We start from the raw sequence: 20,497 nt of genomic DNA, 5'->3' as shown, positions 1-20,497 counted from the left end.
TGTACTTTTTTTTTTAAATCAAAATCTGTCACTTTAAGTTTTTTAAATGTAAAAACAACACAGGTGCAAAATAGAAGTGTTTATTGGCAATGAATTCAGACTAAAAAAGGTTTCAAGGCAAATGAAACAAATTCAGCTTGGAAACATCTTAGGAGCAATTCTGTTCTTTCTAGGAAAAGGACTGTTCAATGACATTTTCACCTGGTCCTCTGGCCCAAGGCATAGCACACAAGAAGAAAGAAGGTAAAGAAAGGACAGATAGACACAGCAAAAATTTCAAAAAACAAAATGAAACTTAAGCTGCATTCAATAAAACTGTATTTAATAAAATCACTTAGACATAGTTACCTCCCCAGTGTCTCATTAATTAACAATTTTAAGCTATTTTTCTTAATTATGCTGACGATTTTAGGTTTAATACCCAAAGTCTACGGAAGTTTTTATTAAAATTAAAGTTCTTCCTGTAAGTGGCACACAGCAGCTTATTCACTCTATCTCATCTTCTAGCTGAAAATTTCTTACCTCTTCTGATTCAAGAAGAAATTCTGTAAACTGACAACCCACCACAGTGAGCTGCTTAGCCTTGGCATACTCCAGATCCAGATTGGCATATAGTTTACTGCTAGGCTTGTAGAAATACAGTAATCTTCTTACAAACCTAAGGAAAGTAAAAAAGAATGTTATTTTTTTCAGTAAGACAAGGAATCCCTTAGAGTACAAAATGACGGCAGTATTAAAGATACTTTATCATTAAATTAGCTTATTGGCAACAATTTTTTTCAGAAGTTATTAAGAGAGTAGCGGGCATCAGTAATGAGTCTATCCAGACAATTTCAGAAATGTACCTGTATCATAGATTACAAAGTGTTTTCAGTCATGATTTACACTAAGGACAGGAACTTAAAATCTGTGCTCTTCAAAAACATAGCTTCCTTCTCACTCATGTTTATAATTTATTCTGCTGTACTTCTTCCTGTGGCAAGCTTCAAAGACTGTTCTATTTAGACTTTTAAAGAGCTAAACATGTCTATGTTACATGACTTTTCTTCAGCTACAATAGTTAGTACTACTGTGAAAAAGTGTCATGTTCTGCCATATTTATTCAGCAACAGTATTTTCATTCACCTCACTTAAGCATTTGAAACATAATCCAATGATAGCAAATGCAGACTGTCACTTTGACTTCCTGAAATTACACTGAACAATATAGCCCAAATACTGCATTGCAGAAATAAATCTTCAGCAGAGCTTCCCCCTGTCAATTCTTAGTCAAAAACCAAACATTTGTGTTTTATAAGAGCACAATGTTTTGTCTGAAGGCAGGTATGTCAAGCATAAGAAAGCTTAACTACAGCATTGTCTTTAGTTAAAAAAGTAAACCACTGTTTGAAGTCCAATACAAAAACTAACTATAAAGGAAATCTGAGAGCTTCTTTAAATTTGTCAAACGAAGTGTAATTTATTTCCTTATTAGTGAAATACGCATTATAGATATTAGCACATGCATTCATATGACTATTACATACATATATGAGTGCATGTATATTTACACATATATGCATATGTACAGTGCATTAACATTTCTCTCTGAAATGAAGGAATCTATATAAAAATAACTGTATTTTCACTTTAATAGCTGTAAGATCATCACAAAAACACTAACAAAAATAAGACATTAAAAAATCAAGGTACAGAAGGCCAATTTATTTTATACCTCAAAAACACAATGTTGCAGAAAAAGCTTTATGATCAGCAATAAAACTAGAAAGATTTGGGAGTATAGTTTTAATTGAACATGAAGAACAGCATTTTACAGCTGTTAAAGCACGTAACCCACAATCCTACAGAAAGGATCAGCTAACTCTAGAAATTTAATACTAAATCCTAGGTTTTCCAGTTTTCTCACTGAACAATACCTGAGTGCAGTAAAAACACAGCAAACAGTAATACTGTCCCAGGTAGGCAAGTAAGTAGGTAAAGAAGTGGAGACTACAGACACTCATTTAGAGAAGAACATTAGAAAACCACCAAATTTGATAAATAATTCCTTAACACCCAGAACAGATTAGCAACTGATATTCAGGTAAAGGAAAAAAATTACAAATGCAAAATTAAATTATGACTATGATTACACAATGGGAGTACCACTTATGCTGGGACCACTATACAAAAGTAGCCCAATTACTTTTTAATTAAAAAAGTAAAATGGAGCAGCGTGAGCCTTTCAGGATACATTTTAGCTTTAGGTTTTTCCTCAAATCTCTGCAAAATGGATTTCCTTGCCTACCAATACAGAACTACTCTTCAAAAAAATTTATTTAAATAAATCAGTTTGATGTACATGTTGAAAGTGACAAACGGGAACTAATTTATAACATGATTACCGCACATGCACAAATAGAAATGCCTTAATGCCAACAGACATGAAAGAAACCTGAGTTGTACTGTGCTGGTTTTTTTTTCCCCTCATTTGTTTGGTTCAAGTCTCACACACTTCCCTTGCCATTAATAGCAACTAGAAACAACTTCCTCTTAGGTTTTGATGAAAGCTGCAATGTTACAGCTGTATACTTATAGGCCTATTCTGCCAAAATTTGTCAAGTGTTGACATCAAACACTAATGTATTAAATGTCAGAGAGGTAATATTTTAAGATTTAGAATTAAATAGGGTTTGTGAAGCCTGTATTACTCTTGTTGGGTCATAAATATGAAGTAACTTTAAGATGTAGTGATTTATTTAATGCAAAAATATTACAACCTAATTATCTAAATTTCGTTTTTGTTGCTCATCTCCACATTAAATTTTAGAAATGTGACATATCCAAGGAATAGCTTATTGCAATTATAAAAACGAGGCTTTTCCAATTTTCTTTCTTCAAAGGAAGTCTACATAATTTTTACATACCTGTGCAATTGTTCATCTTTATAGTTCCTTAGATTTACATTTGGCCACTAGAAAAACAGCAAATATAGGATTATATCAAACTTGTACATCAGTCTTTGATTAGTCACTAAAATTTACTCATTTCTATTATATTCACCTAATTGTTACAGATGTAAGTTTTTTGCATCTATTAGCTAAAAAAACTTATTTTATTGAAAAGCCCACACTTCTTGCTCCAGTAACTGTTTTAATTTTTCTAAAGAAGGAGTGGAAATGTTGCGAGCATGCTATGTGTACAAGTCCACAATTCTAATGAAAACAGCAAACTATGACATGCTAATGAAAATACACAACTTTGATCAGCTTCTTCTCTGTAAATAAAAAAGCAATTTTGATACACATAATGGGGAAATTGTGTTTTGGCTTTTTGTTCTCGTTTTCACTATTAATCTGATTTATTTTAGAAATTACCATTCACTTAAATACTGCTTATTTAAATGGTCTTTAAACTCTTCTGTTGATAGTCTTATCCCCTCCATCCTGACCACTGCCACCTTTAATGTTCTTTTAGCAGTTTAAACAGCAAGCTAAGCAATTAAAAAGGCAGTAAAGGACCATTGAGAAGTAAGTAGTAAGGTGGAGGAAAGGCAATGCTCCACAGCCATAACACTGTGACAGAGCTGGGAGGAAGGAGGTGGCAATCTGAACACTGGAATCTGGTCCTGTTCATTCAGGGACTACAGATGGACAGCTCTGATCAACTATACAACATCAATGTAAACTAAGATAACATCAGCAGGAAGGGAAGTGGTTAGCATTTAACCAGAAAACATAGTAACTACTCATTCTGAAAGACAGAAGACCCTAATTTTGAGGCAATTAAAACTGTTTGACAGGGCACTGTAAAATATACTGCAGAGGAGGTCTGAGACAGCAGGGAAACTGACAGCTTGACTTAGAAGTTTTTCTGCTCTTACATTTCAGGATAAAAATATTTCTTCATGGTCATCTACATAAAATTTCCATTATCGAAAAAACTACACAGGCTAACTAAATGTGAGATTCCAAAGAACAGTTTCTTGAGAATATCTTTATTAATAAGTCAAAAATATTATCCAATTAATGTAAATTTCATAATATTACTGTAAAAAAATGTAAACAGGCAAAGTTCAGCAGAGCAAGGCTACATATTCAGGTTTTAATAGCAGACAGTCTTGCTTTCTCAATCGCTAAGAAAACGCAAAAATATTTTGTGGTTTGTGTTTTTTGTTTGCTTTTGTTTTTGTCTGTCATCATGAGTACTTTTTTCTACTTTCACCATATTTACAACAACATAGTAAAGACTTTAAGAAAAACATTACTTGGGGGCAACAACAGAAGGAAAGCTTTGACACAGAATGACAGAAGCTATTTTGTCTCTAAGACTATACTAAGTACTCAAAGGAACTTTTCTGTTCAAAAAGAGTCTCTTAAAAGCTTTGCACTAAATATACATAAGAAAAAGACGTCCCTATCAGAGGTATTTCCAGTGAGGAACAGTTTCATACAGACAAGTTAATTTTGTAATGAACTTGATGCTATGGGACTAATTTTATTAGTTCAAAATTATAAGACTGAATAAGCAACGCTTTCATATGTGGCTTGGTCTACACGTTTTAAGCCTGATCTATAACCTACCACCAACCTTAAGCTTCAGCTCATGTTATATGAAAAAAAGCTGCTATGAAACTGAACAAGGCAGTACTCTGCTTGGACTGAAGTATTAGTAACTTTAAAGTTATCATCTCATTCTATAAAGTCTATTTCTGTGCAAATAAAGTTATACAAGTTTTGCGTGCTTATTAAGAAAACTGTGGAAAAATCACTACAGTAAAATTCACACAGTTTAAGGGTTGTAAACAAAGACTGTAACAATACTGATTAAATCCATAACAACCCAATTTTCTGAAATAGAACAAATTATGGCATATAGTATAGAATTAATTCTAGAAATCAAAGCTCACATGTGAAAGGGAAACAGTTTTTTCAAACAATTCCGTAAGAAATACTATCCTGCTCTATTTATGCTCACCTTCAATATGGTCCCTATCAGATTCCAATTCCACTCAAGGTTCTCTTTATGGTTGAGAACCTGGCTGTCTCTCAGATTCATTACAAGTGCTTCTTCTGTATCCTGGAACACATACAAGAAGTTACATTAAGTTTCCTTGCATCATTGTTGTCTGTGTTGTCACATGATACACTTACTGTTCACGTAACAACCAAAAAGCAACTTGCATCTGTGAGCAAATTGTATGGTTGTAGTACTGCATTATGAATCTAACAACAGGATATAAATTACTGAATTATATGAGAAAGTAAAGCTGGGGGGTGGGGTGGGATTTAAGTCTCCAAAATACATCAAATTAGTTTTGAAAGCTCAGCAATGGTAATACCTTTAAAATAAAGATGTCTTTCTGCACACGGTATTGATCTCTTTTTTGGTGTGTTGAGATTGATTTCTGAATAATGTGATCTAAATGGAGGCTGTAAGGTTTAGGCCCTCTTTTCTTCATCTCGTGAAAGCGTTTTAAGCAGTTCAGCGCCGCACTTGCTCGTCTGATAGAAAAAAGACTATAATCAATATTTGACAACTGTTATCCAATTAAAAGAACTCCAGTGCTACATACTGAGTTAAATAAGTGTAGCTCAAGAAAGAATTCACTAAGAATTCTGAAGCCATGAAAGAGACTATACTTTTCCTGATGCAAGTTTTCATACATCCATAAACTTCAGTCTTGTATTGAAATTACATAAAATTATCTTTGAGAATTTCTGGTACTGAAGAATGAGCCTTACTAACACCTTTTCTTCTACTCTGATATTACTGGTGTCCTTCAGACTCTACAGAAGAACAGAATAGAACAGTTCAGTTGAAAGGGACCTACACAGATCATCTAGAACATATTGCAAATTTTAAAGTTGATAAAGTATTTTAAGATGTCATTGTAGATCAACATTCTGCAGTATATGTTTGAGGGGGCTAGCTTTGACTTTGTCTAATGAAATATTTAAGCTCTTTTCTCCCATGAAATCCAGCCCTGAGGACACAGTGTACTATCAGTAGTATACTTCTTCCTCCATATACATGGTGTTGCTAAGCTGTTCAGGTAAGAAAATTTGCAGGAAAAGATAGGAAACAAAAATGACAGCTGATGAGGGCAGGAACAGTTAACCTAAAAAAACGCTGCTAGCAGTAAACACTGCCGAGCAAATAAAATAATGAAGTATAAAATTTAGTAGGTAAGCCTGTCTTTCCTATAAACAAAAAAGTCATAGGATAGGAAGATGTTTTCATTTTTGTACATTTGCAAATACGTAAGTACCTGTGAATTTGTTCACCTAAATTATATAAATTTAATATATGAAAAGGCTTACAGGTTTTCAGAGCATGAAACAATGCAGTGATCACAAAAAACAGGATCCCCTAATATAACAAATACTATTGACAAAATATTTTTCTTCTAACAAAAATGACTGTCTTCAAATATCAAAATCTTTTGGTGACATCAATCTTCAAAACCAGAAAAACAGGCAGAAGCTTTCTGGAAGCAATCTGCAGCAGCATTTACCATTTTACAGCAGCAGTTTGGAAAGACTTTGTAATTTATCACTGAAAACACAACAGAAGAAAATGTGAAGTTGATACTTTATCAGAATACTGAACTGACAAGCCAGATCAAGAATGGCAAGAACGACCAGATAACAAAAACATTTCCTATAACTTACTATATGAAGAAAAACACACATACAAACATAATTTAAATAGCCTAAAAAGAAATGCAAATAAGAACCCTGAGTTGCAGGCACACATTTTAAAGAAACTGGAATTTAAAAAACTGGACTTTCGTCAAGTAGCTTAAATGATGCTTAGTACCAGGAGATGGCATTTTATTACATAGCACTTCAGAGGTTAAACTGCAAGCTTAGCAGTTGTATAGAGAAATTCTTTAAAAATAAGTAAAAAAACATTTTCTAAAATGACAAAAGTTCAGGCTTTTCTAGTTTACCAAGGAGTAAGAAGCTTCTATAAACATTCATTTCAAATCATATGCCTACATATACCTCTTACTTAACGAGTTCCAAACAGTTCCTAATACTGCTTAATAACATGCCACTGCAGTATGCTGCACTACATTATATAAAATTTGTTCATTCATTCTTATATTTAAGTGGAATTTAAAAGAACTACAAAAAATTAACAATGCAAACTTCAATAAAGAAAGCAGCAGAAAGTTTTTTTTAAACAAAGGTACTGTTGTACAATAACAATTTTCTGCTGAAAAAAAGGATCCATGAAACAGAGCCGTACCTATTTTATATTTTTACTGTTGCTCACACCTATAACAATTCACTGATTTGGTCAATTATTATTTAATTACCTATAGATAAACAAAAGCTGAAGAGAAGAATTGGCACAGGCATTCTTAGGTTAGAAGGTTTAATTGCATCAAAATGCCAAAAAAAGAAATGTGAAACAATAGAGATGTTAAATAAACAGAACATGATTCAGATGTTGTTTGGTCAAACAGCAGGTTATAGTTCATTTAGGAAACTTACATAGGAAAAATATTGCAGCATATGCAGGAGTGTTCTGAAAAAAATATGAAAACTTTCTAAATTCCTAAGCTGTTACGGTAATGTACTTCTGGAATCTTACTAGAGGAAGTTTCTAGTGCATGAGCCAAAGAGCATTTCTATGTGGATGCATTTATTTTTAAATAAAGACAGCAATGATTTCAACTAACAGAAAGCTTGTAATGTAGGTTTTCATTCAATTGCAGGGAAAAAGCACGTATTTTAGCTTTTTAGTACAAATTGGAATTCTTACAGTCTTTTCTCTTTCATGATGTCAAAAGATGCTGCCATGTTCATTAACGTCGGTAAGCAGTGCAGGTGATGGCTGTGAGAATGAGGAAGGATTGTGTTTGCCTAAACAACAAAAGACGACTAGTTAGAATAACCCACTACAACATTTTCAGCCATCTTGTAAGGATCAGGATTTGTAGAACCTATTATTTTTCACAATACTTCCACAAATGAATGAAAACAAAAATGTATTTTGTATAACATCACAGCAATAATTAAACATACCATTTTCAATATTTTTATCTATTTAATCTGAAGCACAATCTAATGTAATTAAGGAATTTTAGGACTTTGAGCCTTTTTTTTCCTTTAGTAGTTTTTGAAGTGGTAGCATGCAGAAGCATGCAGAAACATACATAACAGCCATCCTTACATCATATGTACAAAAAGTACTAAAACATAATAGTACTGATATATATCTATATTTATGTGAAAATCAAAAACAATTCAAGCTGATGATGTCCATTCAATACATGTAACTACCAATGTTTCTACACACACAAAAGAATTATCCGATGAACCAAGTTACTTAACCAAGTAACTTAACCAAGTGAAGTTACTTGATATTTAGTTCTTTTTACTTTAGGATACACAGATAGTTGTGCAAATATTTTTGAAAACTATGAAGAATAATGAAGATAAAAGGGTTACTTCAATTTCTTAATAGTACAAGTATCTGTTCAATATTTTGATAGTCATTTCAGACTAATCACCTCTTCAGAAATCCAAAAAATACCTGTGCTTTGCAGCAAACCATGAACTGAAACTGCAGTTTATCTAGTCAATCCTGCACAAAAGCATTCCAGAAACCAACAAAATTAGCATATGCTAATCCATACTCCTCTGTTTAAGCTACATAGCTAAACGAATGCTCAAGAAATTGTGCCAATTATTTAAAGAAAAATATCTCTGAAAAGACTGAAGAACAGATTCATTCTGGTTTTGAACCATGCTGCTGAAGTGAGATATTGTAAATCACTATGGTAATAAGTAATCCTGTATTTGAAAACCGTGGTCTTGTTTTCTGCAGTATTAAGAGGAGGCCAATCCTGTACCACTGAAATGAATCAATAATTTGAAGATATGGACTATGTATGATAAGTTTTGTAAGAAAAAGCTTATTTTGATATCTTACCATCTCTTCTGGAGTAACATGATTATTTGGAAAAAAGACAAAACAATCCCCAAGAAACCTAATCAAAAAGTACTCCACTACAGATAATATTCTTGCTGGCAAGAAAATACGTGAAAACGAAAGAATTGTTGGTCAAGTACGGTAAATCATACCACATTCCCTCAGGGGTCTGTCTTGGGACCAGTGCTCTTCAATATCTTCAGTGACACAGACAATGGGATTGAGTGCGCCCTCAGCAAGTTTGCAGTCAACACCAGGCTGAGTGGTGCAGTTGATACAAAAGGAGGAAGAGATAGATTCAAAGGGACCTGGACAGGCTGGAAAAGTGGGCCTACATGAACCTAATGAGGTTCAACAAGTCCAAGTGCAAGGTGTTGTACCTGGGTCGGGGCAATCCCAGACATGAGCACAGACTGGGAGAACCCATTGAGAGCAGCCCTGCAGAGAAGGACTTGGGGGCTCTGGTGGACAAAATGCTCGACATGAGCCAGCAGTGTGTGCCTGCAGCCCAGAAGGCCAACTGCGTCCTGGGCTGCACCAACAGAGGGGTGGGCAGCAGGTGGAGGGAGGGGACTGTGCCCCTCTGCTCTGTCCCTGTGAGGCCCCACCTGGAATGCTGCGTCCTGGTCTGGGGCCCCCAGCACGAGAAGGATGTGGGGCTGTTAGAGTGGGTCCCAAGGAGGACCACAAACATGCTCTGAAGGCAGGAGTACCTCTCCTGTGAGGAAAGTCAGAGAGCTGGGAATGTTCAGCCTGAAGAAAAGGCTCCTGGGAGACCTCACTGCAGCCTTTCAATACTTAAAGGGGTCTTATAAAAAGGATGTAGAAGGACTCTTTACTCGGGTAGATAATGAAAGGACAATGGGGAATGGTTTAAAAATAAAAGAGGACAGATTTAGATTAGGCATTAGGAGGAAATTCTGGCGCAGGTTGCCCTGCAAAGCTGTGGATGCCCCATCGCTGGAGGTGTTTAAGGCCAAGCTGTATGGGATCTTGGCCAACCTGATCTAGTGGGAGGTGTCCCTGACCATGGCAGGGGAGTTGGAACTAGCTGATTTTTAAGGTCCCTACCAACCCACATGACTAACAGCTAAAAGAATTAGGTTAAGTTCTATTTTTCAAGCAGTGTTGTTTTTTTTTTTTTTTTTTAAGGGGAGTAGGGGATGGGGGATGTTTGATTGGTTGCTTTTGATCTGGAACAGTCTAGCACAACATAAGCAAGACGAATACAGTAAAATAAAATTAAAATTCCTTCTCCTCTCCAGCTGTGGAAGTATAAATCCTGTCAGTGTGGAATGGTAAAGACTTTAATCTTGTTGGGATGCAGCATAAAGGAAAAGGAGAAGCTACTGTAAAATATGTTAGAGAGAAGCAGGAGGCATGAAGCGAGGTTCCTTCAAGCTTCTCTGTGCTATGCAGGGGATACCAATAGCAATGCTGAAAGATAACTTCAAGTTGGGAGTCACTTCAAGTTGGGAGTCACTTGAATGCAATATGAAATGCCCCAGATGAAAATGCAGAAGTTTCATCTGCCCAGTCTGTGAGACAGAAAGCTAAGAATGCTGCCAAAGCTACCATCACTCAAAGAAAAGCAAAAATCAGCTGTAGACTTTTCCCGAACACAGTAACAGATGAGTGAGTTTGAAGGACTCCAGCTTAAATATACTACTGGATACTGAGGCAAGGAGAACTGGTAAGAATTTGGGAGCTGGGGATCAACTGCTTTCCCATCATGTCACGTTGTTTTTCATAATATAAAATGACATATGGTGTAATACAAAATAAGCCATTATTTTGATGAAAAATGAATGTTTGAAGTTCCTAGAAAATTCAAAGTTATACTAGAAAAATAACTATTTTCATTGAGCTACTTATACTACGTATTCTCAGCAAGAAGGCTTACTTACCATGTGCAAAAGTTCTCCTAAAAGGATAGTTGCTCTAACAGATACATGGTCATCACTACTTGTGATCACTTCAACCAGACCCTTCAAAAAAGTTTAAAAAATTACAACATTTAACATAGGACGTATGTAATGTATCTTATTTAAATGTTTATAGAATGGAAATAGCAAGCATCTATTCATACTTAAAAGTCAACTAATTACCTCTAGAAGTCCATTGGTGATAAAAGCTGAGAGCACTAAAGCCAAGTAGTTATCCATGAGATCAGGCCTGAGAGGAAAAAAGTATGTAAACAGTTTAGAAAATACATTTATTTTATTATTTCTGAAGGAGAAAAACAATGATTGTCAACAACAAATATCAACAGCTTAGACTGAGTTCATGAAATGCCCACCTTGACCTGGCTCTGTGGGGTAATATAGTTTTAGCTTCAGCAGCTACAAAGCCATCAGAGAGTCTCCAGCAGTCCTGAAACCTGCTTGGATCTGTAACAACAAAAATATATGTATAAATACATATATAAACAATAAATATGTATATGAAAACAATGAACAGGGTTAATTATAACCCTGGATTTCAGTGTTATTTTAACTGTAGCCTGTGGGAGAATAGTTCTTCTCAACAGCTGTTTCTTCAGTCCTGATATTATGGAAAATTTTAGTTCAGAAGGAATCTCCAACAAGTCATCTAAACCACAATCCTGCACAAAGTGATGCTAACTTCAAAGCTACGAAAAGGACTCTAAATATCAACCAAAAAAATAAAACTTCCAATTCCTAAACACAAACTTGTTTAACAGAAATCATAACAAATATCATTTTAAAATGTACATTCCACATGTAGCAAAGTCACAAGTCTGCAGCAAAGAATAACTTACTTACAAGTGGAACAAGGATTAAGCTTTTATAATCAAACCATGACAGACATTTATAACCAGAGTTTGAATAATGCTGGACAGACTTGCTCCTTTCAGTCTCATGCTTTTGTGAGACAAAGTAGAGGATACTCTTAAGGTTTAAAAAGCAATAATTCTAAATATAAATGGTTAACTCTACTATAGACATGAAAGGATACATATTTGCCCTAGGAAAAGTCTGCTGAATCGCAGAGTGGATAATTAGCAGATACACAATATATAGAAAAAGAAAACGTAATAAATTTTGTGACATTCACCAACACTTTCATGCTACCAATGCCTTTAATACTCCAAAGATGACTAATTTCTAGTATTGTACACAGTTTTGGGTAAATGTTCCATTATGCTCCACTACTGCTTGCAACAAACAAATTATATAGTAAGGATATCAGAAAAAGTTAGACTGGTAGCTTGATCACTGCTGAACTGTTGATAAGAGATTTTAAACCAGACTTCAGAATACCCAATGAATTCAGTGATGAAGCAGTTAATACATTGAAACAGTTAACACAGCCAACCAGCTGACATAATTCACAACAGAGGAAACAGTAAAGTGTTCAAATTTCTATGAGTTTAACAGACAGAATTCCTGTGTGAACTAGTCCTAGATACTTACCTACACTGAGAAGTGCCTCAATAAATTCTTCGGCAACAACAGGGAGAGGAAGGCGAAATATATCATAGAGAACCTCAAGCAGACCTCTCTACCAAAAAAACCAAAAACAAAACAGCAAATTTATAGATTTAAAAATGGTCTTTTTGTTCATTATTTAAAAAAGAACTTGAAAGTCATTTCTATAGCATAATAGAATTGGTGCCTATTTTGGGGTTTCTTTTTTGGATTACATGTTTATTTTAATATCTAAGGGAATCTGGAAAAGAGAAGTAGGGAAGGGGCTTACTCACTTTAAAATTGTGCTGCACTGTAACTGTGAATCCTACAGAAGCTTAGGCTACTTTGATCATTTTTTAATTTTTTTTTTTGACCAGTCACCGCTGTGACCATCAACTCTTTGTTTTAAGCAGTAATTGGGAAGAAACATATTCATTTATCTAAAATTCAATGCTTTAAACGCATAACTACAGCTACCATGAGTTTGCTTTGACCTGTGGTCAAAGCAAAAATATAATTTATGCACTACTGATCTAGTCTGAGTCCATGCAAGTGATGGACTTTCATAATGCCCGTTCTCTGCTTCTAGTAATTATCAGCAGACCGGAGACTTCTACCATACAAAGTATGAACAAGAAACTAAAGAACCTAAAACCAAGAACAACAGCTGAAAGCATTTCACAGTACATTAACACATTTTTAATTTCATTTAAATAACAATACAATTCTAGAGTTAATTCAGAATCTACATAAAATAATGAAAAGGAACTTAAAAACTAAACAAAAAAACCCTTCATTTACTCCCATATTCTATAATCTATTTCACTGATAAAAATATTTGAGCATATACAAATCTTTTATTACTTCCCCATGTCTTTTCCCTTTTTGCTTCTCCATTCCCTCCTGTCAGACATACAGGGCGTGCTTTGATTCACACTTCATGGACACAGAAAGAACAAGTCGCTTGTTTAAGATCACAAGGAAATTTATACAAGAATTATAGACTCGAATTTGGGGGCCAAATAAACTTGAGGCTAGTAGTCTCTCAATTGGAGACTGTGTTTAGACCACTAAGTTTTTAAAAAAATGTAATTTATGTTAATTAAGACATCCAATAGTATTCCTATTCCAATGCTAAATATTTACCACCTACCCGTATTTCCATATTTGGTATACAGAGTACCCCAATAAGAGACTGAATCCCAGAGTTCCCAGGTTTGCACAGACTAATAATACCTAGAGAAAACATTAAACACATAATAATCACTCAAACAAGAATAGCATTAGGCACATTGTTAAATTTAATTTCTAGTTTGACTGCAAGTACAAATGACAAAGATTTTTCACCTTTGTGTATCACCACAGAACAATGTTTAACAAAACTAATTGTACAACTGTTCCCTCACTAAGAACTATAGCTACTTTTGCCCTTTCTAGTGTGAGCAGAATTTAAGTCATTCATTTGCATTGAAGAAATGGCAGAAAAGACAAAATTGCAAATAAAGATTCATTCTTAAAAATGAAAGATATAGGTAGAACTGAGCACTTTCTGCATCAAAAACTATCTTAACCTAACCAATTATTTAGTTCTTTCTAACCTCTGGTGAATGCTAAACAGCAAGTTTAAACATAATTGGAATAACATTCCCTATCCATCATTTTTAATCATCTTTACACAAATGAGAAGGGCTTATCTCCATAGTTTTCAACACTTTTTTTTCTTATAGAATCTTGCAGCCTCTCCCATAATTTGCTCCTTTTATACTGTATTTCACTCAATGAGTTTAATATTTTAATATTAACAGGGCAAACCCTCAAATTCTTTTTAAATGTTATAGAATACCACCTGAAGCTAACCATTACACTGATTTTTAAGGCTCAGCTTAAGGCTCACTGTAAAAGTACCACTGCAAGTAATGTATTCCAAGACAATTGCTTCTTCAGTCACTTGACCTTTTCAGCCTTATGGCATTAATTCTAAGCATCTGAATTTGGGAACATGCAGCAACATTCCTAAGAGAAACTAGTTCTCAGAATTTTCATACTTGTCACAAACTCTCCAAACTTCCTCCCCAGTCATTTGAGAACACGAGACAATTTTGAAGGACACCTGGATGTTAAATTAAGATTACTGATCCTTTCCAGACTGTTAAAAAATAATACAAGTTGTCTTAAAAAATCAGGAAAGTTTTCTATCATTTCTGAATCTTTTCTACGTATAACCTGTGAAGAGCCTATCCAAATGTTGGTAGGTAATCATATCATCTGATTAGTTTATTGTGAGACACTGACTTGACTAAAAGAATGAGAAATCCCCTGAGGCATTATTCACATTAGGTACTGTAACATTACAGGGAAGGGCATAAGAAAAATGAAAAAGCTCACTTTATTTGATTTAGAAATGTTTTCTACATGAAAAAAATCAAAAAATAGTTCCATACTGGAATTTATCTTCAGCTATAACACTTGGTAAAAGCAGGTGCTAATGAAACTTTTCTGTTGAAAATTCTTTGTATAAACAAATTTATTATTCATGCTGGCAGAACTATCTCAAAGGCAAATTCTCATGATATAATGCTATTTTCAGCATCCTTTCACCGATCAAATAGGAAGTACCACCACCAAAGTATAGCGGACACGGTATTCTATACTGAAAATAAAGCTGCAGCTTGTTGGGTAAAGAAAACTATGTACATGTCCTCTAATTTGACAATATCAAAACATATTTTGGTATCATTATAGGAAGGTAGTAATAGAAAAAACAAGAGAAATTCTGTAGCTAAATAAACCATTCTATTACACTGAAAAGTCCCTGCCAGTTATTCAACTTAAACAAATAAATCTTACCTGCCCATGAACGAAATGCTGCCACTATCCCCATTTTGCTAGCTAGGAATCGTGCTTCCCTGTCCTCTCTGTCAGGAAACAACAAATATCACAATACACAGTTAATTACTCTAAAATAGTGTTATTAATACAGCAAGTAAAAAAATAGTTAAGAAATTTTTGGATGGGGGACAAAATCAAGAGTAAGAAAAATCTTACACCTTTTGTGTGTATATATATGCAATATGCCACACACAAAGATTAGAGTTTTTAAGCATTGATACTTATTATTTTCAGCGGAGTTTCTACAGCAGGAGGATCACAAAATAGATACCTATATTTGGCCTATCAGATCAGTCACTCTGAAAACAGGGAGACTACAGTAGGAGCCTAAGGATTTGGACACTGATTCAGTTACACTGACCTAAGTATCTATTGCCATTTGACAATTACAAAACACGAAAAACCAAAACCCATTAAGTCAATAGAGATGAGGTCTCTATTCCAACTTTCTACACAAAGAAGTTGTCAGATATGAGACCAGTTATATACTCAGGGCTTTATCAAGTCGGTTCTCAGAAACTCTCAAGGATGAAGGCTACAGGACTTCTCTTGGACAGCCAGTTCCAATGCTTAACTAGCCACACAGAAATTTTTTTTCTTATATCAAGTTGGAACTTTTTTTTCCCCTATTTTTCCCTGCTGTTTCATTCCCTCGTACCATGCACCAACACGAAGGGTTAGACTACATCTTCTTGAAAACCTCTGCATGGTATTAGACCCAAAACTGGATACAGTGGTTTACATGAGTTTCAGCACAGAAAATAAACGACAAAAACCACATCCCTCTGGATGTCAGGGATGCCCTTGATTCTGTAAGTTTGTTCCCCCAGTAAGTTTGTTCCCTCTGTAAGTAAATTCCCCCAGTTTGTTATCATCTGTAAAATTCACAGGAGTGCACTCTATCCCATCCTCCAGGTTATTCATAAAGACATTAAACAGGATAGGCTTCAGGCTAAAACCCTATAGTACTCTACTTTTTACTAGATCCCACACAGTCCAGTGCCTTAACTACTACCCTCTGAGTCTGACCATACAAACACCAAACATGAAACTAGCACAAATATACTCCCATTTGGGATATTTAAAGCAACATAAAAAGGAACCTATACCTGAAGAAAGTTGGTTGTTTATATATATTAATTGAAAGAAATAATAGGGGAGGGAAGAAGAGTAAATCTAATCTCCCTTTTAAATCTTCAATTCCTAACAATGTTTTAGGAATTTGAATTCTAACTAGCTCTTGTGTTCAGCTTCATATAGTTTAGTGTTAGTTCATTGTTATTTTGTCACTTTGGAAAGGAAAATAGTGTAATTATAGTTACATGAACACAACTAGTAGCACAAGTAACAGCAATAACACTTACTTGAGCTGTCCTTCTGCTGTGTCTGGATTATGCCTGTAGTGAAAATCTGTGTAAGGAGCTAAAATTCGCTAAACAAAAAAAAAAGACATGCATTACTTTCATATAAGAATACAGTTCATGGGTTTTGCCCTTTAATCAGTCCCACTCCAATTTGTCACATTATTTCTTCATAAATCATTAAGCTGTTAGCCTGAAATGTTGCATTTTAAGTATTTGGCATTAACACAGCGTGAAATCTGAAGTAAAAATTAAACATCTTCTTTAGCAATACAATGTTTAATTTCTGTCACTAAATAAGTAAAACTGAACCCACCTCTAATTCTACATCTGCTCGCACATATTGTCGGGTCTTTGGATGATTAATGAGGTGTAAAACTGTAGTTATCAGAGCCTCATTTATTCGGCTTAGCTGACAATCAATCACATTTTTCAAGATGGTACTTAAACCACCCCGAAGAGCCACCACCTCAGGATTCTGAAGTGCTAGATGACAAAAAAATACGTAACTTCAATGAGTGATATGAAAGAAAACATTTCAAGACTTTCGGTATGGAAAATTTGTCTGTTTAGTATATATACCTTTTTCTTCCTGAACACTGCTGAAGCACACAGAAGGCTTTTAATGGAACTGACCAACATTAGCACTGAGTTGTGACTTTAGACTAATTTATCAACTAAAATTCTGGTCAAGAAGTTACCATTGTACAGCAATTTCTCAGCTTGTTTCCAACCAAGTTTCCATACAGCAGAGCCCATATTGTTTCACACTAGCTGATACAAAACTAAAAATACTTAAAATCAGCACCAACATAGGGATTTAGTATAGGTCACTGTTCAAGTAACTTTTACATGGACACATACTGATTTCCAAAACACAGCTAATCACAGTATCCTTCGTAAAAAATATATATATATATATATATTTAGTTCTCTGAACACTGGTACATTTGATAGCACTTCATGTATGGAGTTCTCATGACATCCAGTCCATTCATTTTTAGAAACATCAGCTGTAGCAAGGGAGTATTAAGATAACAAAAATTGGCAAGTATTGAAGTACAGCACAGTACTTAGAATCTTCAGGCACTTAACATCTTTAGCGTAAGTTAAAAAAATTGTTTTACATCAACCTAATGACTAAGTTTATGCAACATATCTACAACACTTAACATCTGATTCAATAGTTATTAAACAAATTCCCTCTATTATACGAAAAATCTAATATAAACCCCCGGAAGAGAATTCCTTAAAAAAATGAGGACACTCACGTAAAGTTATCTTACCTAGTTCACAGATAATGGCTATACATGCTCGAACCATTCTGTCTCTTTCTTGAAGACCATCATTGCCAACTGCTATCAAAGAATTAGTAATAGAGCTGGGGAACAATGAAGCATTCACAGTGATCATCTGCCAAAAATAAAAAGAAAAAACCCTCTGGTTTCTTCATAGTTCTCTAAATACACTCACAGATTCACCAGCTTTCTGTTTCCTAGATAACACCAGACAAACCATTTTATAGATTAACTTGGCTATATCCTGGGAATGCTAAAACTATTTGCATTGTTCTTGAAACTGTTTGTTAACTTAATTTACCATTATCTTCCTGCTTCTGCTTTTTATATTTTAATTTTGTTACTTACTAAGATAAAATAATAAAGATGACTGCTGCAGACAGAACCATTGCTGCCTTTTTCACATCTTTTCCAAGAATTTCTTTATCAACAGAGAATCCACTCTATCCACTAAGAATCCAATCTATCCACTGTCAAAAAGTAGTCTACATGCTCTTCTAGAAGATTAATTCATACTGCACCAAATTCTTCAATATCTATTCAACTTTAATTAAACTTGGCTTAATTAGCCAAGACTGAAATCTCATGGTTTTTAAGGACTTTCATGAGGAAAGAGACAGTCACAGACTACAAAAAAAGGATAGTCTAAACTAAAGCTGCAGCTACTGTATTTGGATTCACCTCTGAATCCTCTTGTGTAGTACCTGATGTTAAAACTGCCACATTAATTCAGCTTTACCATAAATTATACTGGTACGGCATAAACCCTACAGATCTTAAACATCTGGTTTCATCTTTGCTTTTCAGTTTAAGAACTGCTTTCATAAATCAATAGTCATTAAAGCAAGAAAAAAAACGCAATAAATTTGGGATGTAATAAAGGAGTTTAACAGTCAATGCTCCTTTGCACTACTGAAGAACTGTGCCATGGAGAACTTCAGCTGCTAGTTTAAGATAACCAGAATTTAAACAAGATTAAGGAGCAAGACTGTAAGAACACAATAAAGAAAAAAACAATAAACTCCCCAGCCCAAATAAGGCTTTGAATACAAAGACTAAGATATTTCCTCACATTTTTCAGTTTGATAAAATTAATTAATTGCATATCTCCTGCATACTATGGAACATGAACATTTATTGGAGTTAAACAGATATATTACTAAGGGGAAATTTTTTTTTATCAGTTTTAAAGGGGAAAAACAATGTTATAGCCTCCCCAACCACATCACATTTTCTACTAATAAAAAATTAAGATGTCAAAAAATGCTCCATCAAACATCTAAACACGTTTGCAAGCTAGTTTTCTAGAGGTTTTATTTAACATCATTTCATTTCCAACAAAACTAGGCTTATCTGCATTACTCTCCCAAAATTGTTTTGTCTCATTTGTTTTACAGCCCCCTTAGATGTCTCACAGACATGTGCTCAGCCAAAGGAGGTTAAACTTTCCTCCTTCTTTGCAATGTTCAAGTGAGAAGAGATAAACTATTATGACAAATATTTGAACACTTTATCAAGTTTATTTTTAAGACGTTTTTGAGAAACTTCTTGTCAAACATAATGTTGTTACCCACAAAACAGGAAGCCTTAAGATAGGGCTCTAAAGAAAACCCATACTCTTCCCCACCCACACAGTCTTTCATTTTTACAACAGCAAAAAGTATTGAAGAAAAAGAATTAGCAACAGAATGGGTGTACTAATCCACTCTTTCTACTGACATTAACAGTAATTGGCATGAGGACACAAGCAGCATCTTAAGAATGTTATATTGTGGGAGGGTTTTTTTTGGTTTTAAGAGATAAAGGAGAAAGATTTTTTTTTAATATTCAATTTCAAGTACTTTAGTAAACACAAGTTTTGCATTTCATTCTGCTCTATACACTTAATTACAATTTTAAAGACAAAGCACAATCGATGCAAGGTGAATTATAAGCATGTATGATGAAGTCTGTAACAAAGACTGTGAGGTCTTTAAAGATTCATTAATAAAAAATAATAGAAGGAAGGTGGTTCATATACCTCACCCTCACTTCTGCTTCAAAAATAAAACATCCTGCCTCTTAAATTATTTTAAAATATGGACAGTTTGACCATGACTTCTATTAGATAGAGAAATGCTTCCTGAAGTAACTTCAGATCATTGTTCTCATGGCTGAAGACACTTAAATTACTAAGCTCTCACTAAGAAACACCACTGACAGAACAAAACATTACCAACAAAAGTACAGTTGATAGAGAATATAAGCACTCAAAGCCCTCAAAAAAATCAGAAGCCAAATTTTAAAAGTTTAAAGTTGTTTTTCTTCTCTCTTGTTCCACTACCTTAACCTGCACTTCTTTAAAAACATAATTATCATTTTTTAAATTGAGAAAACAGGACCAATATTTTACATTTTGCTGTTCTTCTTTATGAAAAGGATGAGAAAAAAGAAACAATGTTTTAAAATTCTGTATCTATACTATTCGCAGGCATTTTTGCTACCAAATTGAAGTAAAGAATTGTGTCTAGACTTTAGAATGGAAAAGTATAGTTCTGAAGTGCTGACAAGACCCAGTTCCACAACTCACTAGTTAACAGCATCTTCT

The 20,497-nt window shown here is 34.3% G+C and overlaps 1 protein-coding gene across 1 annotated transcript in view; it reads right to left on the bottom strand.

Moving 5' to 3' along the window:
* RICTOR (RPTOR independent companion of MTOR complex 2) overlaps window positions 1–20,497 on the bottom strand; it is an 80,930-nt gene that overhangs the window by 27,124 nt on the left and 33,309 nt on the right. The window contains exons 7-20 of the mRNA XM_083818456.1: window positions 17,899–18,025; window positions 16,929–17,098; window positions 16,616–16,683; window positions 15,210–15,277; window positions 13,516–13,598; window positions 12,366–12,453; window positions 11,228–11,318; window positions 11,037–11,103; window positions 10,836–10,916; window positions 7,756–7,856; window positions 5,321–5,483; window positions 4,957–5,058; window positions 2,907–2,953; window positions 523–658 (exon numbers count right to left, since the gene is read on the bottom strand). Of these exons, the coding sequence (XP_083674582.1) occupies window positions 523–658; window positions 2,907–2,953; window positions 4,957–5,058; window positions 5,321–5,483; window positions 7,756–7,856; window positions 10,836–10,916; window positions 11,037–11,103; window positions 11,228–11,318; window positions 12,366–12,453; window positions 13,516–13,598; window positions 15,210–15,277; window positions 16,616–16,683; window positions 16,929–17,098; window positions 17,899–18,025 (1,392 nt within the window). The remainder of the gene's footprint in view (window positions 1–522; window positions 659–2,906; window positions 2,954–4,956; window positions 5,059–5,320; window positions 5,484–7,755; window positions 7,857–10,835; window positions 10,917–11,036; window positions 11,104–11,227; window positions 11,319–12,365; window positions 12,454–13,515; window positions 13,599–15,209; window positions 15,278–16,615; window positions 16,684–16,928; window positions 17,099–17,898; window positions 18,026–20,497) is intronic.

The sequence above is a fragment of the Anser anser genome (assembly GCF_964211835.1).
Source record: "Anser anser genome assembly, chromosome: Z".
Classification (NCBI taxonomy): Eukaryota; Metazoa; Chordata; class Aves; order Anseriformes; family Anatidae; genus Anser; species Anser anser.
The sequence above is the reverse complement of the archived record's forward strand: the minus strand, read 5'-3'. Positions and strand labels throughout refer to the sequence as shown.